General features: G+C 28.0%; 1 protein-coding gene across 3 annotated transcripts in view; it reads left to right on the forward strand.

Annotated features, from left to right (window-relative positions):
- Positions 1–20852, forward strand: part of LOC113798742 (uncharacterized) — a 69305-nt gene that overhangs the window by 30550 nt on the left and 17903 nt on the right. For 2 of the 3 annotated variants that reach the window (XM_075819663.1, XM_075819662.1), the window contains one exon: positions 20215–20595. In XM_075819663.1, coding sequence (XP_075675778.1) covers positions 20215–20595 — 381 coding nt within the window. Of the gene's footprint in view, positions 1–18535; positions 18568–20214; positions 20596–20852 lie in introns of those variants that run through there. The other variant, XM_075819664.1, reaches the window with a different exon arrangement.

Raw genomic sequence — 20852 nt, forward strand, 5'->3', positions numbered from 1 at the left:
TTCAAAACACTCCATAAAGAAAAATTTTACCACTCGTCATAACAACAACAACAACAGGAAATCTAAAGAATATGGCCGAAGAAACGTTAACCACCATCATCATCATATCTTCTGATCTGATCTAATAATATCACCCAAACGATGTATGATGCATGTTCCTGGAACAAAATTTTTTTTTCCCAATCTTCATAGAAAGATCAACCAAACATATAAAAAAAACATACTCTATATTTATTCTACTAAAAATGAAATGAAATGATATTATTATAGCGATTCTTGTTGTTGTTGTTGTTGTTGTCGTTTCATTCAATTTTCTTGATCAACTTTTTTCTTTTTCTTTTTTCTTTCGTTTTCGGCAAAGTTTAATTGAATCGCTTTTTTTTATCGTTATTTTTCCTTCTTCATCATCATCATCAACAACATTACTTACTTGATGACAATGAAGTTGATGAAAAAAAATAAAAATAAAATGGATCGGAATCGAACACTGAACAAAATGAAATGTTGAAAATTGATTCGGATCTTCTGTTGTTGTTGTTGTTGTTGTTGTTGCCATCATTATTGCCATTATTAGTGTCAATAATAAATTTTCCTTCGTCTTCTCATCATCATCATCATAAGATTATTATTGTTTTGTTCTTTCTACGGAAAAATTTAACAAAAAAATTCTGTTCCATTCTTTTTTTATTTGATTCAATCGAAAAAAATGGTTGTAATTTTCTTTTTCTTATTTCCGAAATAGAAAAATTTTTCTACTAAAGAGAATTAAGAGAATTTCTTCTTATTGTTCAATGACTTTTGCTTCTAAAGCTTCATCATCATGTGGAATGTTTGGCGTTTGGTTGGTGTGTGTGTGTATTTGGCACATTCCAATGTGTCAGCTATTTTTTCAATTAGAAATTATACACCAATAAGTTTTTACGAATCGAATATCATATTTAGTTTTTAACACTATGTTTTCTTTTTCATTCAGTCAGTTTTTTTTCATTTCGGAATACAATCCCCTAAAGCTTTCTTTTTTTTCTTAGAATTCAAACGATTTTGTTTTTGCTTTTTAAACATCAAAATGATTTGTATAAATCTTTATTTCCTCATCATCATCAGCACGAGAAAATCCTATGAATGAATGAATGAATGTTATGCATTTAACCTTTGACATGTGACTCGGAATGTTTGCTAAATTCTTTTTCTGCCAATGTTTATGTGTCATTGATCCTTATAATGCTTTGATCATAGTGCAACAGATTATATAATATCAAAAAAAAAAAAAAAAAAAAAAGAAATGATGATGATTGATCCAATCAGGAGCAAAAATGTTTCACTGACTAATGTTTTGATTTTTTTTGGTGGCTTCCAATTTCATTTACGATAATCATAACAACAACAACAATGTCAATGACATCATCGATTTGAATGTTTTGATATTATTATTATTATTATTTTCTTAATTCTTGGCCAATGATGATGGGCGTTTGGTAAAAGGGTGTAATGTGTGTGCGTGTGTGTGTGGAAGTTATTTCACTGGTGTTGTTTTTTCTTTAACCCGAATCGATTCCTTTTTGGTTAAAGTTGTTAATATTTAGCCAATGATGATGATCATTAATCTTGGCTGTTTTCTTCTGTTTCCCCTTTTTTCCTTTTCCCTTCACTGAATTTTTGTTGTTGTTGGATGATGACAAAAGTTGATTAATTTTCTCTGAGGTTTTTTTACATAGGCCGAAAAAAACGATTAACCAACCGACTGATCAAGCTTGATAACCTCAGATTTTTTGTTCTCAATTTCGGCTAATTTTTTTTTCTTCTTTTACTTGCTTGCTTCCTGATTATATTTGATATATTCAGTTTAATCAGTGAATGTGATGAACGTAAAAAAAACTGAAATGAACCCAATCGATGACCAAAAAAATTAAAGAAAAAAAAACCAAAATAATGATTATAATTAATGAACATGATTTTCGATAAAATTAACTGACGTATGTGTATGTGTGTGTGTGTGGGATATAAAAAAACGTTATATGAACAAAATTAATCGATTATTTATCAATCAATCAATCAGATTCGTTTTTGATTTAAATAAAGATTCGAGGAAATTTCTTATGCTGCTTAAATATTAATATTTTCTGAAAAAAATGCTATAAATGTTGATTAAATTGTGATGATTATTTACATTTTCTGAAAAAAACTACCAACATTAAACACACTTGAACAAAATCTTCCGAATATTTTTTCAAAAGATGTTCAATCAATTGTCTGTCTAATTCATTTTAAATAAATCGATTTGTTTGATTGATTGATCGAAATTATTCATGTTTACCAAAAGATTATATCATATATTCCAACTGGACTATAGAAAATGTTTGTTTAATTTATTATTATTATTACTGTTGATCCTCCCATTCAATTTTGAATAATGTTTGTTTAATCAGGATAATCTTTATCAATTTATCCACAGATTTATACAATGTATTGGATGATTATAACACATCCTGGATTGATCATTTCTTATCACATTAACCACCTATTTATTTCGGTTGGTGTTTCTATAGAATCTACATACCATACTGCTTTATACATGTATTTCACTTTGTTTTTATTTGGAAAATTTCATTTGTTTTGTTTTCTTGAAATTTTTTGAATTGTAATTCATTCATTATTATTCATGTCATCAATTCAAGTTGAATAAATAAAAATGAATTCATTCTGGAAGAAAAAATAAAAATAAAACAAAATGAACGAAAAAGGCTTTTGTTTTTTTTTTCTCTCTCTCTCTCTCTCTCTCTCTCTCTCTCTCTCTCTCTCTCTCTCTCTCTCTCTCTCTCTCTCTCTCTCTCTCTCTCTCTCTCTCTCTCTCAATCCTCCCTCCAGGTCTTTTGAATTGTTCATATATGAAAAACTAACTAAAAACAAAAACTAACAAATTCTGTCTGTCTGTCTATATTATTTTGACAATTGAATTATTCTATGCTTCTTAAGATGACATAACCAAAACAAAACAAAACAGAAAAAAAGTGAAAAAGCAATTCAATTGAAATTAAAATTTCTTTGTTTTTTTTTCAATAGAAAAATGACTACTGATTTTACTTTTCTACTTCAATTCAGTAATTCTTTTATATTTTTTTTTTTGTTGATAATTTTTTCAACTTGATTTTCAATTAAAATAATATCTGTGGTTGGCTATATATGGCGGAAAACATATCATGTGATTGTGATGATATCAATGTCATGTAAATTCATTTCAAATTTTTATTCTTGAAACAAGAACCCAAAAAGAAAACTAAAATCAAATTGAAATTGAAATTGAAAGAAACAAATTTCCAATATGAGGAAATGATTGAACACTTTTCCCTTATGATGATAATTTAATCAAAAATCTCAACCGAAAAAAATGAATGAATGAATGAATGAACACTTTTTTCGATTCATTCACCATTATTTTTTTTGTTTCATTCCATTTCTTTTAATCAACGATTCGATTTTATATTCTTCGAATATAAAAAAAAACTTGAGAAAAATTTGCAGATGTTTTTTTTCTTGTCTTGTTTCATTGGAATTTGTCTATTTTTTTCTCCATACGATAAGACAATCTTTGAATCGACTTTTTTTTTCTCCTGAAAAACAACAACAACCCAAATACAGCATACAACATACAGGAAATTAAACTTTTCTTTTCTCGATTTCTTTCGACTTCACTCCCCTTCCTTTACATTCTTTCACATTTCTTTATGCGATCACAGTTGAATATCTTCACAGAGAATAAAAGGACATAAGAATTTTATTTTATTTAGTGATGATGATGATGATGATGATGATGAAGAATTTTATTTTCGCATAATTAAGCTAATTGTGATTATAATTTCTTTCTTTCTTTCTTTTTTTCACTACAAAATCTTGAACCAAAAGAAAATTAGTTTTTTTTCGCCACTTTAGTGTGTTTGTGTTTGTGTGTGTGTGTGTGTGTATGTCATTTCAACCGAAAATCAAAATAATGATGATGATGAGAAATGTTTTCAACGAAAAAAAAACATCATGAACAACGAAAACACAAGGAAGTCCATTTGTTTGAAATATTTTCAAAGCCGGTTTTCATTGATCCATTTTTTTTCTAGGTTTAAAATTTTGTTGTCGTCGCTGTTGTTGTTATGTTGGAATGTTCTAATAATAATGATGGAATCCATATCATTTTAGTTGAAATTTTTTTTAGTTCAATAGTTTCATTTTGTTGTTGAAAAAGTTACAATGAAAATATAAAAGATGTGTGTGTGTGTGTTTGGAATGATAAAAAAAACATTGAATAAAAAACTATTAAATGATAATAACTGTATGGTCCCAATGGTCTCATAACCATATACAATGACCTGCTGCTGCGAAGAATTATATTATTATTTCATTCCAGTATAGTAGTTATATAAAATAACTATGAAAGTTTTCATTCTCATTCATCATCGTTGTTTTCTAATGAAGAAAAAAAAATTACAATCATTTTAATTATGAAAACAAGCAAGCAAGCAAGCAAAAAAAAATGAAAATCTGATATCCAACCATATCACTCACTATATGGTCATTTGATATCTCCATGATGATAATCATGATGATGATGATGATGATTATAATTAACCTGGATATTGAAATCTTTTGCATTCAAATTTGGGTAATTTTTGTTCCACTGTGTGGTACTTTGGTATACTGATGAAAACCAATTAGTCGTTTGTAGTTCTCATCATAATCATAATCATCATTGTATTGTTTTGAACTTTGTTTTTTTTTATTCCAAAGTTGGATTTCTGAATTGAAAGAATTGTCCATATAATCATCATCATCATTATTTCCATGGAATTTATCTTCATTTCATAAAAATGAAGGAGTCAAAAATACAACAACAACAACAAAATTCAAGTGCTAATTGTTAATCTTTGATCCATTCAACATTCCATGAATGTTATTATTATCATTGTTGTTTGAATGTTCATGGGGGTCAGTAAGAAATTCATTAACAAAATTCCATACAATTATTTCATAGTTGCTTGGTGGTGTTAAGTTTTTTTTTCGTTGTTTCTGTCGTATTCATCCTCATACCCTTTTCGTTTTGTTTGTTATAACTTATTTTTTGGCTCATTGAATGAATGATAAATTATCTATCCACATCTAATACCGACCAGAATGACCGACCAAAAAAAAGAAAGAATCATTTTGTTGTTTTGTTTTTTCACTATACAATTTCTATCCATTATATAGCCATTGACCAAGTTTTGCATTTATTTTTTCAAAAATAAAAGCCAAAACAAAAGAATTTGTTTCTGAAACAAAAAAAATTCGTAGACAATTTCATTCATTTATGATATGATTCATAATTAATCATTTTCTTGTTTTCTGTTTTTCTCTATTATTTTCAGTCACCGAAATCTATAAAGAGAGAAAGAAAGAATATTCTATTGTCATAATGGCTTTTTTTCGTTGTTGTTGTTTGGTCATTCCTTTTGTCCATATGTTTAGAGTTTAACTTTTTTTTCATTTTGCTTGTTTTTTGTTGTTTCTATATGTTGTTTAATAACAACAACGAATAGTGACCAAACAGATTTATCGTTTTTCCATTTTTCAACGATTAATTCATCGATTCTATTCTGAAGAAAAAAGTTATAGAATAAAAAAACAAAACAAAACACAAATGGTGGAGTGGTCTGTTTATTCAGAAACCAATCTACCAATGATGATGATTATTATTATGATGAATCTGATGGTATTTAAAAAACAGAAAATTCCATATAGAAATTGGTTGGAAGAAGAAAAAAAACCAAATTCATTCTCAGGTATACTTTTGTTTGGAATAATAATCTTCCAAACAGAAAAAAATCACCCAAGAAAATGAAACAAAAACATAGTTTCAACAACAATGATCGTAGTGGTCAATCCAATGATGATGATGGTCCATTCATTTGAAATTCTATGTGAATGAGATCATCACGCAAAATAACCATTAATGATTATGTGATTGTTTTCGATGGCCCGTTTTTTTTCTCTTTGGCTCCTTTTCCTATTATCATTAGAATTGTCAACTTTATTTTTCCATTTTTTCGTTTGGGAATTTTTCTCATTTTGCTTTTTTTTTTTGCCCGACGTCATTCATTCTATGATCATAATGGTTGAATGGTTATATAAATGAATGAATGAATGAATCGATGGGAGATTATCACATTAATCGATTCTATATTCTTTTGTTTGTCTATATGTCTATGGTGAAAATTGGGGCCATTGATTCATTCAATTCATTTACAGGTTTTTTCCATTCAGGTGGTTATTGTTTATTATTATTTTTGTATATCATCAATCTCTTTGCAAAAAATTCTTCATACAATAGATGATTCTTTTTTTCCATCATTTCCTAATGATGATGATCATTATTATTATTATTGGTTAATCTTCATCATGTCGATGACATGAATCTTCTATAGTTTTTTTTTTTTTGAAGAGAAAACATGAATTATTTTTCATCAACATCATAGGATTTTATATTGAATCTAACGAATTCAATGTCTTTTCTCTATACTTTTTTTATTATTATTAAAAAAAATTCTTTAATCGGCTTATTTGATGTGTTACCAGTATGATGTCTGACAATATTGATGATGATGATGATGATGTGTGGTTGATCTATATATAAGTGATGAGTAACTGTATCTGAAAAAGAGTGAAAAGAACAAAATTTTCATTTACGAAAAAATCGATATGATCGCCCATGATTGCCTAGTTTTTTTTCACCGAAAATTCAGCAAAAAAGACGATGAACTTCTTATTGTTTTTTCATTTGCTTCAACATTTGACGATAACGAGTATCGATATTTTTTTTTTTTTGGATATAATTTTTCAAGATTATGACACAATTCTGAATGAAAAGAAAGATGTGAATGAATTTAAACGAATATTGAAAAGAAAAGAAATTCCTCAGAACAAAAAAGATTAATTTCTTAAATTAATAGTTCTTTTCCGGAAAAATTCTGTGTAAAATTGAATTTTCTTTCGACTCTGTTTCATCACCACAACAACCCATCATCCATTATCATCATATTCGAAACCTACTAGAAAATCTAAACGAAATCAAATTTTTCAAAGTTTTATTTTCCGAACTGTAATATCAAAAAAAACGATATTTGAATTTAATGAAATGGAACCAGAACAAATTAACTTTCTTTCTGCAAAGATTCACTAAATTCATTGTTCTTTGTGTTTTGTCATGATCCAAAAGTAAATATACCTATACAGGAGTATTGCAAAAACACTGTACTACTTAATCGAATCAAGTCTATTTTAACAACCAAAAACAATTCGTGATTCGAAACTAAACTTCTATAGTAGATTCTTATTCTTTTTTCATCTCTTCGATCGAATAATAATAATATTTGTCTTGCAACATTATCAGTATTTGGTTGGTTGGTTGAATGTTATCATCATCATCATCCTTGTTGTTTTTTCATCATTTTATGCCTATTTCATTTCTTTGGTTGAATTTTTTCGATCAATTCAAGTTTTATTATTATTATATTCACTTTTATTTTTGCTTTATTTTACTTTCAAATTTTATTATTTTCATTCAATCATAACAATTTTCTTTGATCAAGTAGCGAAAAATATGAAGAGAATATTGATGGTTCCACCAACGTCATCAACGTTTGTTGACATCATTTTTTTTAGTTTGAATTTTCATTTATATACCCCCTACTTACCTAACTATCTGCTTTTTTCTAAACCTGATCCTTAGTCTTTTGTTTTTGCTTTCTATATTCAATTCAATGAAAATTACCTTTTACATTTTCGACAATTGATTACCATTGTTCCACTATCTATCTCTCTCTATGGAGTTTGGATACTTTACCGACATTCGTAACAGATCGATGTAAATGATGATGACCTTTTTCTTTCTTCTATTCTGTTTGTATATCTACAGGGCGTTTGATAAGTCCCTGATGAGTTTTTTTTCGATCTCATTCAAAAAGTATGAGGATATAAGATATGATGTTTATGGTGAATTTATAGGGAATTTATTAAGGTTTTGTTGAGTTATCATCAAAATTTTCCATCGATGATACTTTTGATGAAAAACGATTTTTTCCGAATCAATGTCTAAAATTTTCATCAACGCAATGGCATTTTCTCTATGGAGGCAATAGCCATACTTTCCAATGGAGAGTATGCAATGATCGCGTTCGAATTTCTGTTATGTTGTTGAGCTAAGTGAAAATTGTGTTGAATGACCAAAATTGTGATTTTTTCTGAATTCATGGATCATCCCGAAGAATCAAAACTTGAAAAATCAAAATTACCAACTTAACCAAAAAAAAAAAATTATCAATACCATATTATCGTCATCCATTTTTTAAAATAATCTTGTCATTGTTATTTTATTGTCGTTATCATATCATTGTTATTTTTTGTTATAACCATATCATTGCTATCTTTTTCTTATTATCATATTATTGTTATCCCCTTTTTCATTATTCATATTTTTATAAGAAAATGTTCGTAAACCGGTCGGTCTGATTCTTCTGGTCATGTTAGGTTAGTAACTTGGATTTGTCAAGTGATGATTCTTCTGGATTCTATTGAATGACCAAAATTCTGATTTTTTCTGAATTAATGAATCATCCCGAAGAATCGTAACTTGGAAAATCAAAATTACCAACTTAACCTAACCAGGATCATCACTTGGCAAAGTCAAATCACTAACCTAACCTTTACAAATCATTATTTGACATATCCCAATCGACTGACCTAAAATGACCAGAATCATTTGAACAAACTCAAATTACTAACCTAACCTGTCGGGAATCATCACTTGGTAATTCTATCAATGTCTAAAATTTTCATCAAGGCATTTTCTCTATGGAAGCAATAGCCATACATTAGCACTGCTCCAATGTGTGCTAAATTGTTAAGCAAAGTGAGAATTATGTTGAATGTGCAAAACTTCAATTTTTTCTGAATCTGCCAAACACCCAGAAGAATCATCACTTGACAAATCCAAATTATTTAAAACAACAATCTAACCATCTACCACATAATGATATCAATTAAGCAAGCAAAAGATTCTTTGGCTCGAAAGCAAACACCGATCGGTTTACGAACATTTGCTTATAAAAATTAAAATATGAATAATGAAAAAGGAGATAACAATAATATGATAATAAGAAAAAGATAACAATGATATGATAACGACAATAAAATAACAATGACAAGATTATTTTAAAAAATGGATGACGATAATATGGTATTGATAATTTTTTTTTTTTGGTTAAGTTGGTAATTTTGATTTTTCAAGTTTTGATTCTTCGGGATGATCCATGAATTCAGAAAAAATCACAATTTTGGTCATTCAACACAATTTTCACTTAGCTCAACAACATAACAGAAATTCGAACGCGATCATTGCATACTCTCCATTGGAAAGTATGGCTATTGCCTCCATAGAGAAAATGCCATTGCGTTGATGAAAATTTTAGACATTGATTCGGAAAAAATCGTTTTTCATCAAAAGTATCATCGATGGAAAATTTTGATGATAACTCAACAAAACCTTAATAAATTCCCTATAAATTCACCATAAACATCATATCTTATATCCTTATAGTTTTTGAATGAGATCGAAAAAAAACTCATCAGGGACTTATCAAACGCCCTGTATAATACGATTCCAAATTCTGTATATTTTTTTTCCTTTGAATTTTTTTTTGCTATTTTATTTTTAGATTTTTTAGTATTATTATCATAATGATGATGATCATTTGAGGATCAACATCACGGATCGTTTATTCAATTCGATAATGATAATTTTCATTGTTTTCTTTGGAAAAAATCTTTTTTTTTCTTCTTCTTGTTTTTTGTGTTTTTGTGAATCTGATTTTTGGAAAATGAAAACGCACACAAAAACAAACAAACAAAAACGAAAAATCCATAATGTTGTTTTTGGTCACCAAGTGAGAGAACATCACCTATACAAACACAGAAGAGAGATTTTTAGAGAATCTCAGAAAAAAATAGCGAAAACAAAATCCATTTTACCAAAATTGATCCAAACATTATATCTATCTAATCGAAATGTATTTTTCTTTTCAAATATATAAATAAATTATCTAGCTAATGGCTTGTCATTGTGTTTGTATGTGTGTGTGTTAAATTCATCACTATTTGGTTGATTGTGAAAAAAGCCAGAAAGTTTTTTGTTTTGTTTTGATTACCTTGTTGTTGTAGTTGGCTTCAACAATAAATATCCTTTCTGACAATTCAATGTGTTTGAAACATTAAAGAATTTGGCTGCATTTTTGGTTTGAATCTGATGAAATTTGTCTGACAAAATAAATGAATGGAAAAGGAATGAAGGAAAAAAAAGGGTTCAGTTTGTTTAATGATCAAGTTAATTCCAAATGAATGATGATGATGATGATGATGATGATGATGATGATGAGCATTGCATGATGGGTGTGTTTTTTGAACATTATTCTAATCGATTGATCCTGGATTATTTTTTTCTCTTTCTTCAGAGACTTTTTTACTGTTTTGTTTCTCTGCAAGAAAAAAAGAAAGAAAAAACTTTAATTTTTAATGACAATTTTGAAGCAACGAAATTCCAAAATGAAACAGGTGAAATAAAAAACAGACAAACGAACCATCTGGACCTGGAGTCTAACATAGGATTATATATTTTTTTTTAAAAACAATCAGCAATTGATGATTGACCATCTGAATAAATTCTTTGAAATATGTTTAGTAGTAATAATGATTAGGATGATGATGATGATGATGATACTGAATTGTTGAAAACTTCAAATTCTGATTCTGATTCCATATTAAAATGCTGCTGTTTATAAAAATGCAAATGTTTTTTTTTGTTTTGTTTAATGATGATGATACGTTTACATAATTTCAGCTCGATTACCTGCACACACACATTATATGCACATTTTGTGAATCCATTCATTCGAGAAAAAAACTAACATTCATTTTACCTGTAATAAACGGGTTGAATATTTTCACACATCCAATAATGATTATGTTGATGTGATGATGAAACAACCAACTATACATTGATTATCAAAAGATAGACAGTAAAAAAAATGAATATTCATTTGCTTTATTGGTAAAACTGACTGGAGGAAACAAAAATTTATTCCTTCAAGCAAATTCAAACAAATTATTATTATTTTCACTATTTTTTTTCATCTCATTTCATTCTATGGTTGATGTGAAATAGATTTTTTCGTCCTTGTTTTCAAAACATTGATTCTGTTGTATAATATGCAAAACATTTGCAATCAAGTGTGTATTGGGGGAGTGTATTCAATCTATTAATTGTCATTATTCAATCGAGAATTTTTTTTTCAGGATGAAAATAGCCGGAAAATATTTCTATCATTTTTTTTCACTGTTTGATTCACATCATCATATCCATTATTATGCCTTTAGTCTTTTTTTTTCTTTTCAACACTTTGTTACAGAATTTCTACGAATCATTGTTCTATTAAGAACAAAAAAAAATATTGCTTTTTGCCACTTATGCATGTGATTGGCATCTGGTTATTATTATTTTTTTGAATTGGTATCTTTCAAACGATATTCGTAAATGAAAGAAAATTTTCCCAAGTTTGATTCATTCATTCATAAAAGTAAAAGAATAATAACAAAATAAAGAAGAAAAAGAAAGAAAGTATCTTGTCTCCATCCATTCATTCATTCATTCTTGTCATATTCAATATGTTTTAATATGATATGATGATATGAATGTCTTTTCAAGTTGAAACCAAAAAAAAAGAATATTCAAGAATCCTATTCTGTTGTTGTTGTTATTATCATTATTGTTCTATCATCATCATCATCATCATCATCATCATCATCATCATCATAGTTGATATCAATTAATTAATTAGAATTCTGAGTTTTTCTACTTCTTCTTCTTCTTCTTGTTCATATCTCTCATAACCATAGAATTTTCCAATGGCGCAATGTCCGTATTTTTGGTTAGTTTTTTGTTGTTGTTTTTTTTTTTTTTTTTTTTTTTTTGTTATTCGTTTCCTAGAAACTCCATTATCATATCTATTATTAGTTGAATTGATTGAAAAAAATGAATCTTTGAATTTCCGTTTTGGGGATTCAGTTGAATTGTATCATCATCATCATCATTATATAATCATAAATATGATGATAATATTTGCTCAATGTATTAATACAGTTGAATGATAATTAAAACAGAATTTAAACGAATTCTCTTTTTGTTGTTTCTTATTTATTCACACCATTATAGATGATAATCATATTCGTCACTAAATAAATGTGTGCTTTGGTGGGTAGGTGGATAATTGAGTGGAGAATATTGAACAGAATTCTGCATCAAAAACGCAGATGATGATTATGGTTGTTATGGTGGAAAGAAAAACAAAATCTCTCTCTCTCACTCACTCTTCATCTTTATCGATCAAACTGAATCAATTTTTTTTCTATATTCTCGATTTTTGTTTTGTTTTGGAAAGTAAAATTTAAATTTAAATTTTATTTTCTTCTTGCACCAAAAACGATAACAATGATTTTTCTTCCTCTTTTTTGATTGTTAAATCATGATAATAATGTTCTTGTAAAAAAGTAATGTAGTAAGAAAAGAATTTTCCAAAAATTGTTCAATATGAATGACTGTTGTATTGACCTGATATATGTTGTTTCCATTATCGTTTTCTTTTGAATAACAACACACTGTTAAAAATGGTATGACTTTATAAGTTCATAAAGTGGAAGTGTGGACTTATAAGTTCACATTAGACCAAGTGAACATATAAACTCACTTTAAGGAATTGTGAGCTTATAACTTCACTTTAAGGAATTGTGAGCTTATAAGTCCACACTTCCACTTTATGAACTTATAACTTCACTTTAAGGAATTGTGAGCTTATAAACTCATACGAGAATGTTGTGAGTTTATAACTTCATACGAGAAAAAATGTGAGGTTTTTAAAATAAAAATAAAAACCCCTATACGCAAGCGTTTTTTTTTTGATTTAAAAAATCTTGATGCGCAAGTGAAATTAAATTGAATTATCGAAGTTTTTAATTATTTTTCATTTAAAGATATATTATTAATTATTATAATTATTAAACAAGGCTAATAGGGGTTTCACACTAGCAGCAATGTGAATGAAATATTTCAAATGCAATATTTCAGTCCATAATGCTGAATTGTAGTGAAATATTGCATTTGAAATATTTCATTCACATTGCTGCTAGTGTGAAACCCCTATAATAGAAATTTATCAATAGAAATCGGCTCAGGAACATGAAAAGAGAACCCGACTTGGTTTTCATTGTTCTATCCATCTTTATAGATTATGACCTCGTGATCAAACGGACAAATAAAGTAAATTAGAATCTTTGCATTCATTCGACACTTGTCGGCATTGAAGTTGGGACAGATAGCAATCGACCATCCCCAACATAAATGTCATTCTTTCTCAATCTTAGCTTGATTCTTAGCTTAGCTTGATATTGTAGGTAGTGATAAAAAATACTTAAAACAAAACCAATGAGATTAGGAAAAAATATGGAACAAGTTAGACATAAACAACAATCATATTCAATGAGCAAACCTGATAACCAAACTTTGTAAGCGAACCACACTTAACAAAAATAATGAATAACAACTAATCGAACAGTAGTTTAAATAATCAAAACAGAACCCTAACAGCTAATTTCAATTACGAGGGCGCTCGTTGCCTCCACATGAATTCACAATTTTTCAAAAAAATTTTCCAAGTCCAAAAATCCAAATTTTTTTGAGTTTGTAATTTTAAAAAATAAAATAAAATCAAAATTGTGATTTTATAACTTCACTTTAAGGAATTGTGAACTTATAAACTCATACGAAAAACATTATGAGTTTTTAATTTATAAAAAATAAAATAAAATCCAAAATTCGAATTTTTAAAGTCATACGAAAAACGTTGTGATTTTATAACTTCACTTTAAGGAATTATGAACTTATAAACTCATACGAAAAACCATGTGAGTTTATAACTCCATTCGAAAAACATTATGAGTTTTTAATTTAAAAAAAATAAAATTAAATCCAAAATTCGAATTTTTAAACTCATACGAAAAACGTTGTGATTTTATAACTCCATACGAAAAATATTGTGAGCTTATAAACTCATATGAAAAACCATGTGAGTTTATAAGTCCATCCGAAAAAACATTATGAGTTTTTAATTACAAATAAAATCCAAAATTCGAATTTTTAAACTCATGCGAAAAATGTTGTGAGCTTATAACTTCATACGAGAAATAATGTGAGTTTATAACTTCATACGAGAAAAAATGTGAACTTATAAGTCCACACTTCCACTTTATGAACTTATAAAGTCATACCATTTTTAACAGTGCAGCAACAACAAGAAAAAATTTTACATTCTTTTTTGATTTGGAAAAGGTTTCAAAATGAAAATTGTAAAATTTCAATGTCCCAAAGGAATGAAACGCACACATCATATCACAATCATCATCATCATTTCTATTTTTATTCAATTCAAATTCAAACACACACACAAAGTCTTCCATAATAAAAGTCAATCATTCACATCATCATTTCTTCAAAGTAACAAAATAATAAATATTGAACGTTTGAACAAAATGAAAAGGAAAAAAAAAAACAATATTTTTTCTCTAGATATTTCCGCATTTATCATTTGGCCCATAAGCAATATATATCGGTTTTATTTCAATTCAAATTCATTCAATTGGTTTTTTTTGTTGGTTTTCGAAAAACAACAACGATAACTTAGGTCAAAACAATATCAATCTGTCTGGATCTGATGTGATTATAAATCAATGACAAATTCTTTCTTCTTCCAGCAACGGAAATACTTCCAGGTTTTTATCATCGAAAAAAAACCAACTTTAATGATTATTATGTAAAAGACCTGTGTTTTGTTTGTCTGAAAATTCATTTTGTTTTTTACCGTCATAATGTTATTATCATTTTCATTTTTATTTCTCTGTTTTTTCATATACCGATTCAATGTTTTTTTATATATATATTTTGTATGTAATGTAAATGAAATCACATCACATAAACAACGAATAATGAATAGAAACAAAGAAAACGAACAATGTAATGTCATTTTTTGAAAAAAAGTGAATTTCGATGCAAAGATGCAAATGTTATTGCTAATGTTGCTGACATGAAACACAATAATAACAACATTGAGAAGCTTTGTTTTGGTTCCAAAAAGAGAAAATAAAAATATTTTTTTTTTTTTACATCTCTAGATTCTGATTATATCTATTATTCATATTTGAACCAGAAACCAAAAGAAGAGAAAATGTTTTTGTGTGTAAATTACCAGGCAGGAAACAGAAATCATAAACAAAAGCACGCAAACTAAAAACACCAAAGAGAAATCCAAAAACAAAACAAAAACATTGTTTACCACTCTAGCCATCAATCACATTGCTGACCAGCCAGTATAACTGGATTTGTTGTTAGATTCGATTATTTTGGTCATTCTGTATCTATAGGCCAACGAAGGATCTTGATTCGGATACAATGTAATTCACTATTTTCAATTTGACACATATAGTCGACGGTAGTCGGTATTTGTTCTTTCTCTTTGTTTTTTTTTATTTCCTTGATTTCTGTTGAATTGATTGATTTCAAAGAACAATTGAATTTTATGGAATGCATGCACATACATTTGAGTATTCGAATGATTCACATTACCGGTGATTCACATTGGCTTTATAATGCAATTTCGCATGAGATTATTCACTGATTCCTAAAGGAAAAAACATTTTTGCATCATAATATTCAAGAGATGTTTAAAGTGAAACAAAAACAAAAAAAAAATCCAATCAATGATATTTCAATTGATTACAACCACCAAATTTTCCTTTTCACCATCATCCCTTTTAATTCGCTTAGAAAAGCGGTTTTTTCGAAATTGATGCACACAAAAAAACGAAAGGAAAAAAAGAAAAAAACTTTTTCCCATTTGCTATCGACAAACTTTTTTATCAGAATGGGAAAAAAGTCCGAATTTTTTTCGGCTGATTCTTCGGTTTTTTTATTCTGTTCTCGTTTGCCAAACTCTTTTACAGGAAATAAATCTTGTCAGTCGCATCATCATCATCATTGAAGATTTGTGTTCTGATCTGTCATCAGTTTTTTTTCTTTATTCTTTGGTCCGCTATCTTATTCGCATCTGTCATGTTCATTGATTCAATTCAAGAAAAGAATTGAGTAAAAAAAAATCTAATAAATTTTTTATGCGAAGAAAAGTCAAAATATAGAGGAAGAAAAAAGATGATGTGTTTTGTCCAAGTGTGAAAGATCAGAGATTAGAATGAGCCAAAAAAAACACATTAAACATTGAACAAAATTTATTGACAACAACAACAACAACAAGAAAAAAGATAAATTTCTTTTTACAATCTGCGGAAAAGAAATGGAAAAAAGTTTTCTAAAAGACACCCAACCAACCAAAAGAATATTTTCAATTTCGAAATTTTTTTTCCCTATTTGTTTGGACCAGAATATAGAATCTATACTAGATATTCTTTGGAATTCTCTATCTTCAAAATGAATTCAATATGTGATCATCCTCTTTTTCCTTTTATTATCAAGAATGATGATGAACAAGAAAGACAACAACCAAAAACCATATCACCCATTAACAACAACAAACAAACAACAAACATAATGAGTAAAGAGAACGGTCATCACAAACAAAACATTGATCGAGTAAAGAAAGAAAAAAAAATTCCTAATTGAATCCTGTATGTATAATCCAGAGATTCGATTTTCACTATATCGATGTTTGTTTGTCACTGGTGTAGCAAACAAACAAGCAAATGCAAACAAATGTCAATTCAGTGAATTCAGTGATTTGTTTAGACCACCATATACACACAATACATATCAATTTATCGATGGACATACAGAATAATGTTTTGGAATACCGCGACACACACACATTTCGAAATTGACATGACAAACCAGATTCGTTACTTTTAGTATTATTATTCTTTGTTTTTATATGTCACACAAATACGTTTTTTTCTTTGTTCGATCATCAAATTCTTTAACTGACTGACAGACTGGACTAAAATGCTGAATGTGACTGAACTGATTATGGTCATAGTTCTGGTTTTACATATAAAGATGTTGTGTTTTTTTTCATTGAATTCTTTTCTTTTTTTTGAATTTGAATTTGAGAGCATAGCATCACTACATTGATACAATGTGAATAATATCGATTGATGTATCGATTCAATACACTTATAAATGTTCATCGTTCAATATTGTGATTGTCAAGAATTTCCGTTCTTTTGTCTGTGTGTGTGTGTGTATGAATGAAGGCTGATTGTTGTATTGTGTTATTGGTGGCATTCACGAAAATTCTTTCCAGAAAAAAAATATCAAAATTTGTCTGGCTAAATAGCAACCGATTTACAACAACAAAAAAAAAAAACCGTTTTTGACGATTACAACTAGAAAATGTTTCTGAATTTTTTTTATTATTATTTTTCTCTAACAGACAGGAAAACAGAATAGTTTTCATTATTTCACAACTCTCTCTCACTCAATCTAGTTATTATAATCATTGTTACATAATATGGTTGAATGAACATTTAAGAAGTGTTTGAAATGAAGTAGAATCATCATCATCATCATCATCATCAAATGTTTAACAATCAACAATGAAACTAAACCAATGAAAAAAATATTTTCTATTCCAAAATAGAAAAAAATAAATAAAGCAACAAATTCAAATAGCAAATGAAGACTACATACACACAGACACTTACTTACAACCGATGAAATGAAAAGTTTTTTCGTTGTTGTTGTTCGTTCGTTCGTTTGTATTTGTGATTTAGTTGACGACAAAACAAATACCGAATATTTTGGTTAGTTTGTGTGTGTGTGTGTGTATGTTTGTACTAAATATTTGGATCATTTCTTCGCACTTGACAAGAATTCGTGCGTGCCAAAAATATTTCATTTTTCATTCGCTCGTTCGTTCGTTCGTTTATTTATTTGTTTCTTTACAAATTTTTAACACGCATACCGTTCCAAAGAATTTTTGTTCAACATTTTTTTTTTTGTTCATTCTTTCTTTTGGATCACATTTGAACAAACATTGTATTTTATATTAATAGTTTATTTTTTTATAAAGATTTTTTCTTATTTGTCACCTTATATTACAAATAAAGCAAAAGAATTTTTTTTCAAATTCAATTGGCAAGATTAAATTTACAATTTTTCCAATCTAAAAATCCAATATATATATTTTTTGCATTTTATTTGATAATTTCTTTTTGATTCATTTTCTTGGTTGAACAAAAAAAATTTGTCATCAACAAAACCGACCTAATAGATTTTGTTTTCAGTGATTCAGTTCAAGTTAATTTTCTGCTGAAATAAATTGCTGCTGCTATTTTTTTTGCCAATTTAAAAACCAATCAAATTTCATCTCAATATTTATCTAATAAATCCTTTTTTTTCTCTGTTTGGTTCTCTCTGTATGAATCAAGAACCAAAAAAAAGTAAAAAAAAAGTTCATTTCAGATTTGAATTCTTTGGTGGTGATCCTTGATGATGTTAAAAAAACAACAACAACAACATGGACCCAAGAGACTTGTAAATAAAACCACCACTGAACCACTATTTGTTGGGCTATTTATTTATTTGTTTTTTGTGTGAATCCAATTGAAATTCTAATCTTGTCGTTACTTTTTTTTTCTCCCTGGTTGTTTTCAGTTAAAAAAAATACCAAAAAACATTTACATCGCAATGCAAACTAAACAAATTTCGTTACACATGATCCGATAGTGTTCTATTAGCATCACCATCATCGTCGTCGTTGTAGTTGTTGGAAAATCTCTTTTTGGTTCGAGGTTGTTTTTTTCGATTAATTTAGCTTTGTGGTTTTATCATTTGGTTGATATTTTTCCAGGCAAGGAATGGGCGTCTTTCATTTTGGTTTTCTCTTGTTGTTGTTGTTGTTGTTGTTGTTTTCTCCCAGTATTTGGTTTCGAATTACAAAATTTTCTTCGTTTGTCGATTTTCTTATTTTCACATCTTTTTTTCCCCACTATTTTCTCTTACAGATCCTGTCTGGTTCTGGCATTTTTCATGTGATGTTATGTGTTTACTATACGTGTGTATTTGTGTGTGTGTCAAGTGATTTACAATCATCATTTTTCTTTAACGAAATTCTAACGAATTGAACGAAAAAATATATTTTTTTGCAAGTTTTTTTTCAAAAAAAAAGTTGAATAAATTTTAAATGTTTATTCCCAAAAGAGATCGAAAAAAAAGACTCGAAGAAATCTGAGAAAATAAGAAAACAAAAAAAAACAAAAAATCAAACAGCTAGATTTGAAACATTCAAAAATTAAGAATAAGATCAATTTCGGGTTCTTCTTTTGAAGTAGTTAAAATGAAAAAATCCAATTTGACTATTTCGTTAACTAACAACTTTGAATCCTTTGAATAATCATCCAAACATAATCAAATCTCAGGCTGTATTTCTTCCCAGTTTTCACCGGTTCCAAACATTTGTTTTCAACAAAAAAAAATATTCCATATTGCCAATAACCGGATTTTTTTTCGACAATTTATTGTTGTTGCGTACATCACAATTTGTTTTTGTTGTTGTTGTTGTTTTCCATTGAATGATAACAATCAGTAATGTTTTCGGGTATATTATATAACCGAACATATATTTTTTCGCTCTCTCTCTCCCGATCCTTTTGTTTGGTTGGTTAGTGTGATCTATTAGAATCAATAAATCTCTTTGGTTTGGTGATGTAAACTTTATTTATTTTGTTGTTGTTGTTATTGTCATTTTCATAGCTTTTTTGTCATTATTGGTTTTTTTTATCGAAACACAATAAATTTTTCTTCTTTTTTCTTGGTCGACTATCTCCACCATTATCATGGAAAAAAATTTGATAAAAGATTTTTATCACATCAAAAAAAAAAAAAACTAAATTTCATCAGATTGATCACTACCAAAAAAACTTTATTCCGCAATATAAATTTTGCTTTCGGAATCAATTTTCGTTTTTTTTGTTTTGTTTTGTTTTTAAAAGCGAAATTTGTTTCATCAGAAAAACTATTGTTATCGTTATGATTGGATAAAAAAATTGATTTGATTTTTTGTTTTTGTTTATTTTTTTTTGGATCAGGTCTATTACCAGCAGCGATGGCAACGACAATGACAACAACAACAACAACAACAACAACAGAGCCATATCGAACGACAGCCAATCTTGGTGAAAATGTTATATTACGATGTGTATTTGATTTTCCGGAAGGTTTTCGTGTACCATATGTGATACAATGGGAAAAAAAAGATGTTAAAATACCAATATATATTTGGTATGATGGTTATCATCCACATATTGGTGAAGGTTATGAAAATCGTGTTAGCCTTAGTGGACGTGCATCGCTCAATTTAACCAATGTTCGTGATACTGATCAAGGATGGTATGAATGTAAAGTATTTTTTCTAAATCGACCACCAGAACCAATTAAAAATGGTACCTGGGTTCATCTTGATGTTCTCGGTAAGTTGTTTGATTGTTACTTATATATTTTTTTTTTTTTTTTTTTTTTTTTGATTATTCCAACTAAATTATGATCCAAGTTTCCCGAGAAATTTCCAAACAATCCACATATATTTTGTTCGATTTTATTGAAAAATTCCAATCGATTGATTGATCTATGATATCAATCAATCGATGAGTGTTCAATTCATTAGTACTATTATGGGACAAACTTTTTTTTATTGTTCGAAAACAGTTATTATTATGATATTGTAGTT

This window comes from Dermatophagoides pteronyssinus, unplaced genomic scaffold (assembly GCF_027571235.1).
Source record: "Dermatophagoides pteronyssinus isolate colony J.1.1.1.1 unplaced genomic scaffold, Derpt_VIB-CSIC_2022.12 sq0004, whole genome shotgun sequence".
Lineage (NCBI taxonomy): Eukaryota > Metazoa > Arthropoda > Arachnida > Sarcoptiformes > Pyroglyphidae > Dermatophagoides > Dermatophagoides pteronyssinus.